At 37.4% G+C, this 15,714-nt stretch overlaps 1 protein-coding gene across 8 annotated transcripts in view; it reads right to left on the bottom strand.

Annotated features, from left to right (window-relative positions):
• Nucleotides 1-15,714, bottom strand: part of RORA (RAR related orphan receptor A) — a 433,189-nt gene that overhangs the window by 103,890 nt on the left and 313,585 nt on the right. For all 8 annotated transcript variants that reach the window (XM_083851041.1, XM_083851040.1, XM_083851042.1 and 5 more), the window contains one exon: nt 10,446-10,475. In XM_083851041.1, coding sequence (XP_083707167.1) covers nt 10,446-10,475 — 30 coding nt within the window. The remainder of the gene's footprint in view (nt 1-10,445; nt 10,476-15,714) is intronic.

Genomic DNA, 15,714 nt, shown 5'->3' with positions numbered 1-15,714 from the left:
TAACACTGGAGTGAGGAAAGCAGTCTACAAAAAACTCAACAGGCTCCTACCTCAAGCGACCATCATACAACCTCCCTTCTGATGACAATGAAAAGCAGCAAATTAATATGCAGCAAAGGGAATTTTCCTGGCAAACTGGGAATTACAGGTATTAGTTTCACAAGGAATATTACTAAATTGGCAAATCCTATGTTCCCAGGTCAAGGTTCTCTGTGTCTGTTTTCTAAAGTTCCCTCTGTTAGAAATGGCTGGTTATTTTCTGGTGACATTGTTCATTTTGAAATATGAACTTGTCAAAGATGAAATATTCTACAGGAACGTACATTACCACTTCATCAAGGACAGGATTTTGTATCAAAATCTACTCTCAAAACAGCTGACAGAAAGGTGGTGAAGTTGTTCTAGCAGGACATGGAAACATAAAGTTCACTGCTTTGTTTCTAGCCCAGCTCTTAAAGCCAAGTCATCACCATCTCATGTGAAGGACTATTCACTACTCACTGTGTTAAAGAGGTGTTTTTTTTTTTTCTTAAATCTTCCTTGTGAAAATTGCTGAAAAAACCCAAACTACTTCAGTGAAATATTTTTTGAAGTATCAGAAACTCTGTTCAACAGTAAAACAAGATTGAATGAAGCTTTAGTGCTCTTTACATCCTTAAACAGCATGTAAAGTTGTATTTTTGGATGACCACTTTACTTCCACTTCTATTTCAAGGACCATAACTCTGGAGTAAGTTGGCAGTGTAGGGGGAGAAAAGGAAAAAGGGGTCAGGGTGAAAGAAATGTTAAGAGTTTAAACAGGAAACGTGCCTTATCTGTAAAAGCTGTCTTTGCAGCCAGCAAATATCACACCTACTTATCAGTTAGGTAACAGTAACAAAGATAAGAAAACAGTTTCTTCAGACAAACATTGGTGGGAAGGATGGTTATCAACCGATGACTCTATCTAAAAGGAAATCACAAAATGGCTCTGGTAATACACTGGCGTTCTGAAACCAGAGGTTTCCCTTCCCCTGTTGCACAGAGATTAAGTAAAGCCTAATTTGAATTTCCAGAAAACTGCAAGTATACCACCACTGTTCTGAACTGGCTTTTGAAGTCAGTGGTAAATACCTCAAAAAAAAAAAAAAAAAAAAAAGAGAGAGAGGAAATATGCTTTAAGGGTGTGTCTGCTCTGTTGTTCAGCAAGTCATATTGTTACAGCTTGCTGAATCTGATAGCATATGTTAACCTTAAGCAAGAAGCCTTTACACACACAGTGGAAGCTAAACCAGATAGCAAAAAGGTCTCATAACAGCATCAGTTCTTGCAGCAAAGTTGTCAAGCTCTTTGCCAAGGCTTCAAGTCTAGTTAACACTTCACATCTTAAATATACTGCTTAGGTTGTTTTATTTTTTTTTTTTCCAATAATTCACTGAAGGTTCGGTTCTATTTCCACTCAAGTCAATGTTTTTTACCACTAATAGCAGTAAATTAAAGACAGAAAGCCTACTGAAGTCCCAGATGCAATCCCTTAAACCCCTAGTTTCTGTTTAGGTAAGATCTACTAATCTGATAAAGCAAACAGTGAACCCAAAACCAGACAATACAGTAATTCAAGGCGAGATGACTGCATCGGCGTTCAACACCAAATCTAGATTGTGCAACTTTGGTGTTTAACTTACAATTGCAAGAGTTAAAGTACTGAAACATAGTCACACTGGAATTGAATGATGTTCAGACTGGAGGATGTAATTCTGATACTTACTGACTTTTTCTGTCTCTTTATGCGCATATAAAATATATTTAGCAAAAAGTAATCTCAATATTGTGATGCTTATTTCAATGTGTACGAATAGGCACATCTGTATTTGCAAAATCATGCATATTTTAACTATGTTTTCATAGTGCATATACAGTTGATTGAATGGAAATCATTATGGCATTACAGAAAAATTATGTGTTGCTTCGTTGTATCATGAAAGCAGCTGTATTTCTTCTGCTGTTTTAAATTAAAACACAATAGGAAATTAAACAACTCCCCTATACTAAAATAACACCAGGCACCACGTTTTCTGGCTGAATGAAGAATTTTGCATATGCATTTTCTACGTCATCATCAGTTAGGTAAGCTGATGACCATCTTTCCAGCTCTCATGCAAATTACCAATGCAAATACAGACAGCATTTATACACTCTGTCTGAAACTTGACCCAAAGTATCTGCCACTACCTTTTGATCCATTACTCAATTATTATAAAACCCAAGAATCACCCACTCTCCTTTTTAACCATAACTTGCATCAGGATTCTATTCAACCTCAGGCTAATCTCTTTCCATTCATACTTTTCAACTCCAAACCTGAGTTCCTCAAACTGACCCACACTGCTCTTTGAGGTTTTTTGTCCTTTTTAGGTGAGCATTACCAACTATGCTTCATTACTTTAGCAGACTTTTTAAAATAGTGGTTTCACATAATATCACCATTTGGTGATAAGTTTAAGAACAAGCCATTCAGTATGAGTTAGAGTGACTAACTGATCTGCCATAAAGATCTGCCTTATATGTTTTCGGCATGAAACTGTCCATAACTGGGGTTAAAATTTTAAATAATTTCAGATCGATCTTCTCAGAGAAAAGCTGCAAGAGCTTCCAATATTTTTACAGTCCTGAAAAGGTTAGACATCAATGTAGATTAAAAAGTCCTTTTCAGGTTCCAACAGTTGTTTCAGAATGGTGACTGCAAAAGTCTAGCAATGCACTGTCAAATAAGCGAGTCTATTAGGAATGATGGAATCAGTCACTGGTTTCAAAATTCAGATAATAAAATGTGCTTTTTTGGGATCAGATACCAAGCTTGGAGAAGTCCATATGACAGCTTGCTTTAGAATCATTGGAATTCAGCCTTACTACAACAAAAATGTAGTACTGTGTTATAAGAAACCATGTCATGAAATGAAATGACTGCGAGCAGAGAGCTCTAAGGACAGACTCTTCTCACTGTATTGAAGAAAGGTAGCAGTGCTATTGTCCAGAGGAATAAAACATGTACCTTAGGAAAAAGGCTTTGACTTTTGATCTTTGAACACAATGGACCCAAAGATCGTATTTTAACCCTAATTTTATACTTGTGCAAAACCAAATACCTTGCTGTATTTAGTGACAATCCACTCACAGAAACAAAGACTTACCTTTCTATAAAGACTAAGGTGACTTTAAGAAACAGTTCAAATCAGATGGACCAGTCTTGCACCAAGTCTGGTCCCACATCAATGAAATGAGAGGAAGCCTCCCCTTAACTTCAACAGAAATTGAATCAGTCTTTGGAGAGCATGACCATCTTTGTTTAGTAAGGATAGTTATCTCTTAGGAACCTATTCCTAGGTATGTGCTCAGAAGGCTTTCAGTGTGTTGATATTCCTCAGTATGTATAGTTAGAGCTACCTAGATTCAGACTGTTCAGAGCCAAACTATGCCACACTGTACTTTGTTCAGCCTGGGTGATATTAAAGAAGAAAGTCGTAAGCAACAGCACTTCTTATTTGTTTTCACAGTGGTTGCATTGTAAAATACCCAAAGTGCAAAAACAGATTTAGAACAAGAAAGCAACATTCATTCTCTATCAGGTGACAAACGAGTCACTGGCATAGTATTTTGTGTGGCAGGGAATAAAACTTACTGATTGATGGTGACAGCACCCAAAACAAACTTTTTATAGGGGTGTCTTCAAAGTTGAATTAAAGGTACAGTATCTAGCTGATGCTGAACGGGTTTTCTTTGGCTCACAGGAAAAAAAATCAAGTATAGCAGTAGTTCAGTAAAAGTTTTGAACAAGAGAAAAGCCCTAGATAGTTGTCTTAGGATTCTTCAGCAGGGCAAACAGTGCTTCAAGGACAAGTAGGAAAGTAGCTGCTATTTGAGGCAACTTCATTATAAAATCATTTTTAATAAGCTATCTGAGCAAAGAGAGGGAGTGCTCTTGCAGAGAAGCCCCCAAGGGATCTTAAGGCTGCCCAGTAAAGTTATTAGGAGGTTACACACAGGGGACCAAACAGCTATTTTACTGGCCTCAGGGGACAGGGTTTAGTTTTCACCTGTTCTCTTTAGGCCTTGGCGCTAACAGCAGATCCTGTTAACCATCAATATTCTGCAGCCTCCTATCTTGTGAGGAAAAGTGTCATTTACTTACTTCAGCTGGGACTCGAAACACAGGAAGTAGACTGTGCAACTCATGTAGTAATTATGAATCAGATCAGGAAAAAAATCAAACTTATTTTCCCTTTAATGCAATTAAACAGAATAACTAACATACCTCAAGAAATCATTAGCAGTGAGACTACTGGTCATATACCATACTGGTAACAAGGAAAATAAAGTTAGAGAAAAACAGAAATTCAGGTCTTGGGTTCAATTAAGCTGCAAACCTTAATATGCTTGTAGAACTTGGGTGAAAAACAATTCTAGGATATTTGGACACCTTAAAAGCAGAAGAGCTGTCTCATGTCCCATATCATCCTCTCCGCTGCTAAGAGAAGAACACTGCTTGTTAGAAACCCCTTGGAGATATGAAGGACCTCATTTAGGAAGGGATCTCTGCTCATGACAATATTAAGAGCATGACTACACCTAAAGAACAAGGCACTCTTTTTTGGGATAGTTGTGGTGCAGCAGCAGCACTCCAAGCTCCGGAAAGTCTCAGGGACTTATCAGGACTACAGGTACCTATTGAAACACCTATTGAACTTTATGCCAAGTCCAACATCTGAGCTTATCTAACATAAAGCCAAATTTATCTCCCTATGCTCTCTAATCAAACCTGTAATCCAGCTGCACTGTAAGCTTGTAACATGAATTGACCACTTAGCCTGAATTTCAGTCTCATTAAAATACAGACTCAAGATACTTCTCTAGACCAAGGCCTACTAGAAGAGTAGTATAGGAATCAATACAGAGCTTGATGTGGGAATGAAGGCCGTGTGCTTGGTGTGGAATACCACATCAGAGAGCAGATATCCCGTCAGATAGCAGAAGGGGTTGGTCTACTTCCACTCTTTGTCAACAAAGATGCCAGCTCTTCTTGCAGATGGCTTTTGTTTGGTGAAAAAGATTCAAAGCATACACTCCCTACTTAATTCTCCATTTGGAGTTCTTGTCTTTAAAATTAGTGGCTAGCTTTGGAAACATTTCCAAAATCTGAAATAAAGGACAAATATATTGCATAGTGTTACAAAGGAGTCTTAATCTATAGAGGGTTTTGGTAAAACTATTGTTTCTTAAATCTGGTTATACCCTGGGTTATAAAAATATAAAATATACAGTGTTGAATATAATACCAAAGTACATTGGATATAATACAAAGTACATTTGTATCACAGGTAGAGATAATAAAGGATGAACAAATTAGTTCATAGATCACTAATAGTGACTTTCTTACTTATGTACATATCATAATGGAATCTAATAAGTATAATTGCAAGGCATGGTTTCTGCCAGTATCACACATTAACAAAACTTGTCAAAACCTGTGGTAGTTCAGGGAGTAGGTGACAGTAACTTTGTGCAATGTGAAAGTTCACACCAATCCTGACCAGGTCCTGTGAAGGCATAGCTGTCCTGACCTAATTCTACTTCAGGAAGAAAGGTATTCTGTACACGTGTTTGAGACGAAGCTGAACTTCCCAACAGCTTAGCTGATCAGAGAATGAGATGCATCTTTTTGTAGAGGCCTTTCATGTCTGACTCTGAGACAGAGATTCAGCAGAGAACAGTGTCAAAAAAAAAAAGCAAAAAAATAAAAAAATAATAAAAAATCCATTACCAATGAGGTAAATCCGTACCCACAAAGGCACAAGAGGACCAGACTGGATTGGCAGGTTTTCATCTTAAATTTCACTGAAAAGTCCTTTTTTCTGAAAAGTGACCTGGTTGAAGTACAGGAACTGAGGTACTTGGCTATCCATCCCTGGGACTGCCAAAAGAAACATGCTTTTTCTCTCCGAATGATAATGACATAGTCTAAGTGCATGAAGTAGGCTGCTGAGTTTTGGACTTAGCTCTCAAAGGGCTACCTGTATGTTGACAGTGATCTGTAGGTGTACTCTCACTGAAAAGTAAAACCAAATGAGCTGTCCCTAATTCGAAGTAGCACCTGGGTTAATGCAGTCCATGCTAGAGAGCCCCAAACAGGTCCCTGCCTCTTCAGTCATGCTCGGCTCACAGGTATGTCAGCAGGACCAGGCTAGGGGTCTTAATTCTTTTTTGCTGTACAACATTGTACCAATCTAAGAGCTTCCTCCAGAGGTCTGTGGGAGTACTTGTATGGCCTTCTGAAGACAGATAGAAAATTGTGACAATACGTGGTGCTTTTTTCTATCTTAAAAATGTCAGGTAAGCAAATAACTCAATGTACCTGGACCTCCATACAGATATGGACTCCAGCTACATAATCAAACTCCTCTGAAGCCTTTAACTGGGGTTCACTGAAATTCAAATAGTGAGAGAAAGAAGATTCCTAAGATCAAGGATTCATTACAGTGTTAGCCTTCTGGGTACATAAGCAGGAAACAACTCCTCACTCTTATAGTAGTCAAGTCAAACTCTTCTAAGAAAGTCAGTGTCTAGAATATAAAAGTGCTCTGAAGAAAAAGAAGGTGATTTATTTCTGTGACAGTTCTGAGACACAAGTGGTGTGGTAGAGGTCATCACACTCATTGCATGAAATATGGCAAGATTTAAGATTAAGATGCTGGAGGTGAAATACTGAATACGTCATGGCTGATGGTCCTTTGCAGTGTTTGGTTCCCCCAGAATTTCAGATCTTTATTATCACTGATGCAATGACACCTGTCTGAATTTGTGAAAAGGCTAAAGCTACGTATCTAAGCTATCTACTTGTCTATTCAGACCATGAAACATGAGAGGAAGAAGTTGTATTATGAGTATTAGTTTGAATTAAACGACTGGAAAAGAATCTAAATGTCAGTCATATCTTTCTCCAGTCAAAAGATAACTGCAACACCAAAAGTCCCCCTTGGTACAGAAGATGGGATAGGGTTTTGCCTCTAATATCTCACTTCACTGGTCTAAATGTTATATAGGATGGATAACTTAACAAATCAGCATGTGACCCCAAGAAAGAATAGTTCTACAAATAGACAGGAGGTAAGAATTTTTACTTCTAAAGTCTGTTTAATCCACTGAGTGAAAAATTGCATTTTTGGGTGGACAAAATTTATCCTCATTAGTGTTGCTTGAAAGCAGCAGTATTGCGCTCCCTGTTTAAAAATGGCAGGTTTTGTAATGCTCAAACTCTGATACAGAGAGGATGTAGGGAAGCAGCAAATGAAACAATACTTGGATAAAATTGGTTGTATCAAGAAGAGTAAAAATCTCTTGGGTTACATTTAGCTTGTTACATTATGAGAGATCTATGTTTTTTCAACACCATAGTGCATGTGCAGGAATACTGAACTTACATTTCATCCAGAAATGACCTAAGCACTCACTAGTCAGCAGCCCCCTAGTTCAAGTTCAGCTGATGGAGCACATTTGTCAAAGACTAATGCCAAGAAGGGGATAAAATATACCCAAAATCTCAAACAATAAAGCCAGGAAGAACTTAGGTAGTGGACTGAAACCACCACTGTTTTCAAAACCCGTACTATTCGGATATTATTACTATATTCGGCTATTCGGATGAAGTCTGAAAAGGATTAATCCAATCCTTTAAGTGCATAATATATCAAACTTTCTAGCATCATACTTCAGTAATTAAGTTGAAAGGTTGTTACAAATAAGTGCTAGTTTATAGTCATTCAACATCCTCAGATGCTGTGCATGGTAAACTTGGAATATGAGTACTTCACCTAGACTTCTAAACGGCAATAAAGACAACACATATACATTTCACAAAGTGTTTGTGGGAATGTTCTTGAAATTTGTTTGTAGAAATCCCACTCCAGGTACCATGTTTTGGATATATTATATATATGCTGATGCAGAGTGATAGGTAAACTCTAGATACAGAGACTTGATACATGAAAATATTCTGCTTGTCACTTGCAGTTGTTGAGCTCTATGACTCAACAACTCAGATGTTAATCAAAATCTTTGCATTTAGGGTTTTATGTAAAACTGGACTTTTTTCAAGTTATTCCAAAACTGAATATTGATATCTACTTTTTGTATTCAACATATTTTTTTCTAAGTAATAAGGAAAAAATGTTTATGGTGCATATTGTCAAAATACCAAGCATGCACAATTTACATCAATTCCTCCTCTATGAGAATTTATCGTAACAGGAATGTATTTTAAAAGACTTTCAACCAGACCTGAATAAACCTCATATAGATTTGCTAGCAAATGTAGCCTGCATTTTCATTATGGCAATTACAGCATATTGCTCCTTCTATTTTAATCCCTTCTTAACAGGCAAGCTTATCTTGCTGTTATTAAGGGAACCTTCTTGTTCATGCTTCAGCAGTTGCATGAAAACTGATTAACAAATTGGGGAACTACTCTTAGACAGTTCCCGTAGAATAGCATAAACATAGTTCTCACTTAATATAGAAGATGACAGAAGATGCTGGGACCCTAATTTCTTTCTTCACTAGATTCAAGGCCATACCTATTGAATAGCAGCTAACCACCTAACAGATCTGATGAATACACCTTTTTGTCATAATGAACCTCAAGCACAGCATCCACTCAGATAGGTGTGATGACAACGCATTATCACAGCTGGCAGGGCTTGACAACGTTGCTGTGCTCTTTAGATCTGCGGTTACTATTTAATTTTGCCTACAACAATTACTGAATATTGGAACTGGAGACACAACTCTTACACAGGTCAGTCAATGGCACTGCCATTCACAAAACATATGGGGCGGTTTCAGCTGATTTCCAGGTGGAGTGTTACACACCACCGTGTACAGTCACTAGCCTCTATACAAGAGAGGCCCAAGCCTGAGCTAGCACAAATACTGAGTTACTTACCACCTCTAGAGAGGGTGGTCGCTCCAGGCCAGGGTTGAGCTCATGGGCAAGGCTGTGCAAGGAAGCTGTCTGTACAATGCCTGGCCTGCGGATATACAGAGGACTTCAGTCTCCTGTACTGTTAATCTCAGTCAGCATGAGCTCAAATATTTACTAAAAAGGGTCACATTCTGCTCTCAGTCACCTATCTGTAGCTTTCAGTATGGTTGATGGAAACCATATATGCATTCGCCCAAACAGAAGCTGACCCTAAGAATACATTAAGGAGCAAGCCCACCTAATCAGAGGACTGTCATGCTCTAAAGGTTGGCGACATTTAACATTTGCTTCAAAATTCATACCGATCAACTTCTCATTTGAAACTCTTATATCAAGCGACTGTACTTTTAAAAATCTCTGTTGGGAGATTTCACAAGTGGCATACAATATCAAGTCAGATTTTTCATTACACGAATATTTTAAAAACAGGAATGAAATAAGAATATTAACGTAAGACACTTTATGACCACTTTAAGCCTATGAAGTTGCAGTGAACATATTTAAAATGCATAACTCTATTAAAATGCATTGTAAATCTTCGTAAATTTTGTGCAGCCTACCACCTGTTTTGTTAGAAAGCCCTCAAAGGACTAGTAGCTTCAACTTCAACCTATTGCTATTTGAGATCCTGGGCAAGCACAATTCCTGCACTGCCAGATTTCAAAACCTTCGCAGTATCAGAAGAATCTCAACATACCTCCTTCAGCTACAAATTGTAACATTTTCTTGGCATTGTGCTTTTAACTCACTGTAGAGTAGATGAGATCCGATTCCCAATAATGTTTTCTTTGAAGAGGATTCAGAATAAATGTACATGTAAGTAAATGCATGCATCCACATCCATTTCCAAGGTTGCCATTTATTTTTATACTGTTTATATAGTTGAGAGCAAAACAATAACCATCTTATTTCCATCAAGAACTCCTTAGGCACAAGCACAGAATGATCTGTCTTACAGATTAACACATAGGGACAGAAGACTTGCAATTAAATAATTTCTTTTTATGTGAAACGATATGTTTCACACAAAAACATACTGTTTCAAATACAACATACATAGAAAATTATAACCATTCTAACCACCCGTGTTTTCTAGATATATTACTCACCAGCTAGCTGTAAGGTACACGTACTAGAAAACAATGAATATTGTCTTTTGTCTTCATATCTTTCGTTTTCTGCCCTTGGCCTTGACACATATGCACACGCACGCATGCACACACACACGTGCGTGCACACACACACACACACACGAGTATAGTCATTTAGATGACATTTCAGGCCAGGACTGGAACCAATCTAAAGCAGAAAACCTACCAGCATTTTTAAAATGGAGCCTTCTCAAGACAAGACATACACCTAGCAGAGACACAGCATTGCTTAACATGAATTCCATTCATTAAAGAAAACCAAATCAAAAGATATTACTTACATGTATGAGTCTTCTTTGTTACAGAAATACCTGTAGGGAAGAAACAATTCCAATGTTAGCAAAATGACCACTGTGTAAATTCTTTTGACATTTATTTCATTGTTAAACTATTTTATTTCAGGCACACAGCTGCCACTAGAAAAGAAGAATGAAAATTGCAATGATTTTTTTTTGTCAGAGCAAGAAGCTGCTCCCTTCTTTGCATGCAGGCTTGAATATTACATTGTCTCTTTACACCTCCTCAATGAATGTTTCAACATATAGCAATTACATTTTGTTGTTGGCGTGTTTATTTACCTGACTTTCTTCTAAAACAGAAGCTGATGCAAACCAAGGATATTGACAACACTATGGAAGATCCATCTTACCTCACATGGTTAACAATTTTACCATACTCATGTGACGCAGCACAGATGAACCTACCCAGACAGAACAGACACAAACAGTACAATTTATTTGCTACGTTATTAAGTTCTGGTACTTCTTTGACTGCCAGCTGTGGCCTATGCTCATCGAAACCAAATGAAAAGCTCTCTCATTGATACGAGCACTACTTGCCATAATTCCAAGCTAGATGCAAGTATCTCCAAACTGTTAAATTTATACTTTCTGAAGTAATAAAGATGTTTTTATACTAGACGGGCATGTGATGGCAATCATCAATGATGGTCTAGTGCCAGGCATTTTAAAGAAAGCAACACAATGAACAGAGTGAGGCAAAATTCATAATACCAAATAAAGATAAAATTAACTCTGTTAAATGTCACTGGAATTCATGCTTGAATACAAACAATGTTGTTTTCACTTTAGCAGGTAACTACTGCTGTACTCGGACTCTGCAGAATTTAAGCTTCACTTTCCTTGGAGGGAATTTTATGAGAAGAGTAAGAAGTTACTGGAAGCAGAACAAGTATTTGAAATATTTAATTTATGATTAAGGCCAGTAATGAAATTTTGGAATCGGAATCGTTTGGCTTTCTATTTATTAAAGAGAGAGACCTCCTTCTCCTTTAATGACCCTCTTGCAAAAACAAATCACTATGGAAAAAGTAGGCTTCTATTTCAGGCCTTTTACTTTGTCGCACAACATCTCAGGGAGACAGCAGTAAGTTATAAGGAGTCAGAAGAATGTAGATATTTTATCTGCAAGTTTATAGAGCTTACTTCTAAAGCCAACAGTTTTCAAAGTAATCCTGATTTTGGTATACATCTAAATCCATACTGCCAACCCAAATATTTACATATCAAGTTAACATAAATGTCATGAGATTCTTTTTTGGTTTAATTGTATCTGTATTGCTATCGGCCTTTTGGATTTGAATCACCAAGTTCTGCGAGTGTGAGCACTGGAACCTTTCTTTTCCACTCCAAATAGAAGCTGAGTCTCCAGGCTTTGGGAAAAGGTTCTGGGCAGTTAGTTCCTTTGAGTAGTTTTGTAAATGGCAGACACTGGGAAGCAATTTACAAAAATCAGACTACCAGGTTTTGATTACGTATGTGTATTGACTTAAATCTGAAAGGTCCCAGCCAAACCTGCCCATTCCTCATTCTAGAAACCCTAGAGCCAGGGTAAACAAAAAGAACAAAAGGAAAACAAGCATAACAGAAAGAAAGCCATTCAGTTACAGAAGTAGCTACTACAGGCTGCAAATTCATTCTGTAAATCAGGATTTTTTAAGAGCCAGATTTCTCAGATTTTCATTCCCATTCAGTCATGCCTGGGTGGCTCAGAGTAGTTGGCCAGCTGTATGCGTCAAGGAGGTGAGTGTTACTACAGGAGTGAGAAAAAGCAGAGACAAGAGGTAACCAAGGCAAAGCCGGAGAAGGGCCAGTTAAAGTGTGCTTTTTGCCATATGCAGCCCTCCCCCCCGTTTTTTCTCAAGGTCTGCCTTACTCTTTGAATTTGAAATGACAGCTGTCATTAGAACACTTGTTCTTCTACCAAGGAAGAGCATTTTCCCTGTCTTCTTGCGTGACTGCTGAAGAGCATGCACAGCTCTCCACAGTATTCATCGTGAGGAACTGTCCCAGTACTTCCTTGGCAGAAGTACCTGCCCCTGTCCTAGCTTGCCTGGCCAGCTCCTACAATCTTAAGGACGTTTCACTGAATAGGAAATGCAGAGGGAAAAGGTCTTTAATCTGAACACCATTTGCAAAACTTCCTTTCCCAACACCAGTGCTAATGAATTGATACGTCAGTGCTCCTTCAGCATTATGGGAGCCATATGTGTACTATTCTCAGAAAATAATGCTTTCTGTAAAATCACTTTGAACAGAAAGTGCTTACGCTGTCACTTCTGATTACTCACAGCCTCTTCACAATGGGATTTGCCACAGCACAAAACAGACTTAGCTGTATTCACTGGTTGAGGGACTACTTTCCCCAGCACATGAAACAGTGATGGAAATATTAGCGTTTATATTTTTTTACTTTATTTTTTTAATATGAAACGAGTGGTGGGTTTTTCCAATCATATGTTTCCACAATAATTACTGATTACCATCTGATAAGGCCTTTTAGCTGTTTTATGCAGATATTTTTAGATAACCTTTTATAACAATATAGAAGTAGGGTTTGGCTGTTTTTTTCTTTTTTTTTTTTTCTTTTTACATCATCATCATAATTACGCTTTTAAATGTAGCAAAAAAAAAAAAAAAGTATTTTGCTTTGAATTGAATTTTTGTAAGTGATTAATTGTGATCTGGTGGAACCAGGATAAATGTTGCCAGTGAGTTCAACAACATGAGATTTAAATTAATCAGGAATCTTCACTTACATTAAAATTAGTCTTAACTTTCAGTTCTAATTTATGAATTTCCAAGAAGCTTTCCCTGTCACACCAGTAACTATAAGCAACTGGAAAATGTAAGGAAAAAAGTACTGGCATATCCAAACAGTTACTCAGGTTAGATGCGCCACAGCTAGTGCTTTAAATACCAAATATGCAATGCATTCCTACCTCATTGCAATCTGTTGTAGCCTTAATGCAGGAGGCAATGACTGCCAGTCAGAACATCTGAGAAGTATAATCACCTCCCAGGAATTACTATTTTACGAAAAACGAAAAAAACAGTCTGAAAGCTACTTCACATATGAAAGGGGAGTTGCATGAGCTTTGGCTTCCTTCTGGTCTGTTCTAACTCCCACTTACATAAATGTCTGTATGCCTTTCCTGGGAGTTGTATCCTACAGGTCTTATGCAGACAACTCCACAGTTCTTTTGAAATTGACAGGATCTCTTGAGAAGCTAATTCTGCAAGTTCAACGTACTCAGCAGTTTTCTTCACAGGACTGGGCACGATTCACTTGGATTACTCTTGTTCATAAAATTTCTGGGACTGGACCGTAGATTTGAGTGGACATTATATAATAAAACCAAAACCTAATACACAGCTGAAAGACAAAGATGTATTTACTTTTGTGGAGTGGAGTGCAAACAACCTGCTGATTCCTTTCATAATGTGATTCAATGTAAAATCCCATTTTTTAAAGTTTATCCTCCTATATACGGCATCATTTCAAAAAGTGAAACAATTGAGTAATATGTGACCACTTGTCATTATTAGCACTATCCTAAACTGCCAGTTTTTGATACTATAACAAATAACAAATAAAATTAAAATAAAAAATAAAATAAAACAGGGCAAGAAACAACCCTAACTTCAGTGCAGCAAGACTTCCTGACTTAACCAACTAGACTTCAAAGTAAAGCAAAGGAAATGTCATGAAATTACCACAATATATCACTGCCGTGGTTATCAGTGAGTGAAAGTTTCAGTATTACAGTTATCACAGAAATTATCACTTCAGCAATGCAATTTGACATTCCTGATCAACACCAAATCTTAAACAAATTAACTTCTTAGATACACTTTTCATTGTTGCTATGCAGTGCTCTTTGCAATAACAATCAATTGTTTTAAATGAAAAGAATTCATACCACATTGCCTTTCCCCCTCCCGCCTACTGCATTTAATTTGCCATGATGGGTGATATTTACAAAAAGAGCTTTCTGTATGCAATGAACTTTGAAAAGAGTATCTACCAACAGAGACAGGATATTCTTTTGCAAGCGGTTAGCCTGACTGACCTTCACTAGCCAACTTCAAATAGAGATAACAATGTCTTCAAGTACAAAAAGAGACTCAGATATTTTATACATCATAAGCTACTTCTCACAGTTTCCCATCCAAACAGAGAGGCATAACGAAACGCTGCTTACTCTGAACCTAGATCCCTGCTGCTGTTGTACAGTTGTCAACTTTCTGTATTTCAAGGGGAAAACATACTTTGATGTACAGAATGATAAGGAAAAAGTCCCCAGTCTGGCAGAATACATTACTCTGCAAAATATCAAAGGAGGATATTCTTGAGAGCAATTTTCTTAAACCTCCAGGAAAACTGTTCCCCAGAAATTTATATGGATAAAGGCATGTGTCGCTGGCAAACCTAGTAACTAATCTTCAGGATATATGTTAAACACCACTGTGTTTCCTTCCTTTTGTAGAGTTTGCTTTGCTTTTTGTGCCATAAATCAAGTGATTCTCATTAGTCTGATGACAGTATATGGTTGTCAGGTTGTCTACGTATATGATGCTTCTCGTGTGTGTGTCTGTGTGTGTGTGTATAAATATTTTACTTACTTCTAACCTCCCCCAAAGCCAGGACTGTGGCTCTAGTATATTCTGGAACTTAGCGCTTTTGTGACACATTCTAAATCTTTGGAAAAAAAGATTGAAATTTTAAACTCTATGCCTCCTGCCTAACACACTGTGTAAAATCAGGAAGAAAATGTATTACAAGCTTGGATCCCACTGCGTTCCATCCTGTCACTCCACTTCTTTTTTACTTTGTCACTACACAAAGCTAGCAATTAAGGTGGAAGATTATATGTAACACTTGGGCACTTGCAGAGAACCTATCAAAGCAGAATAATAGATCTAAGTGTATTCAGACAGGAGTTCATTCTTTTAGAAACTTTAAAAAGGGTTTATTTTAAGTCTGTATGGATCTCTGGCTTGAAGAAGCTTTGTGGTCTTTATAGGCACTGTTTATAGTGACCAAGGTAAAAAATAATGTGCATACAAGTATAGAAAATACAACTCAGGTGGATTTAACCAAAGAAAATGTTGCAAAACAGTGTCCTTGTCTAGGACAAAAGAGCCATTAATGACGATCAGCACATATTACTGAAAGTGCTCCAAGTAATTTTAGCAGTTTGTTTCAAAAATTGTTAATGGACACTAATGTTTATAGTTCACTCAAAAG

The sequence above is a fragment of the Anser anser genome, assembly GCF_964211835.1.
Source record: "Anser anser genome assembly, chromosome: 10".
Taxonomy (NCBI): Eukaryota; Metazoa; Chordata; class Aves; order Anseriformes; family Anatidae; genus Anser; species Anser anser.
The sequence above is the reverse complement of the archived record's forward strand: the minus strand, read 5'-3'. Positions and strand labels throughout refer to the sequence as shown.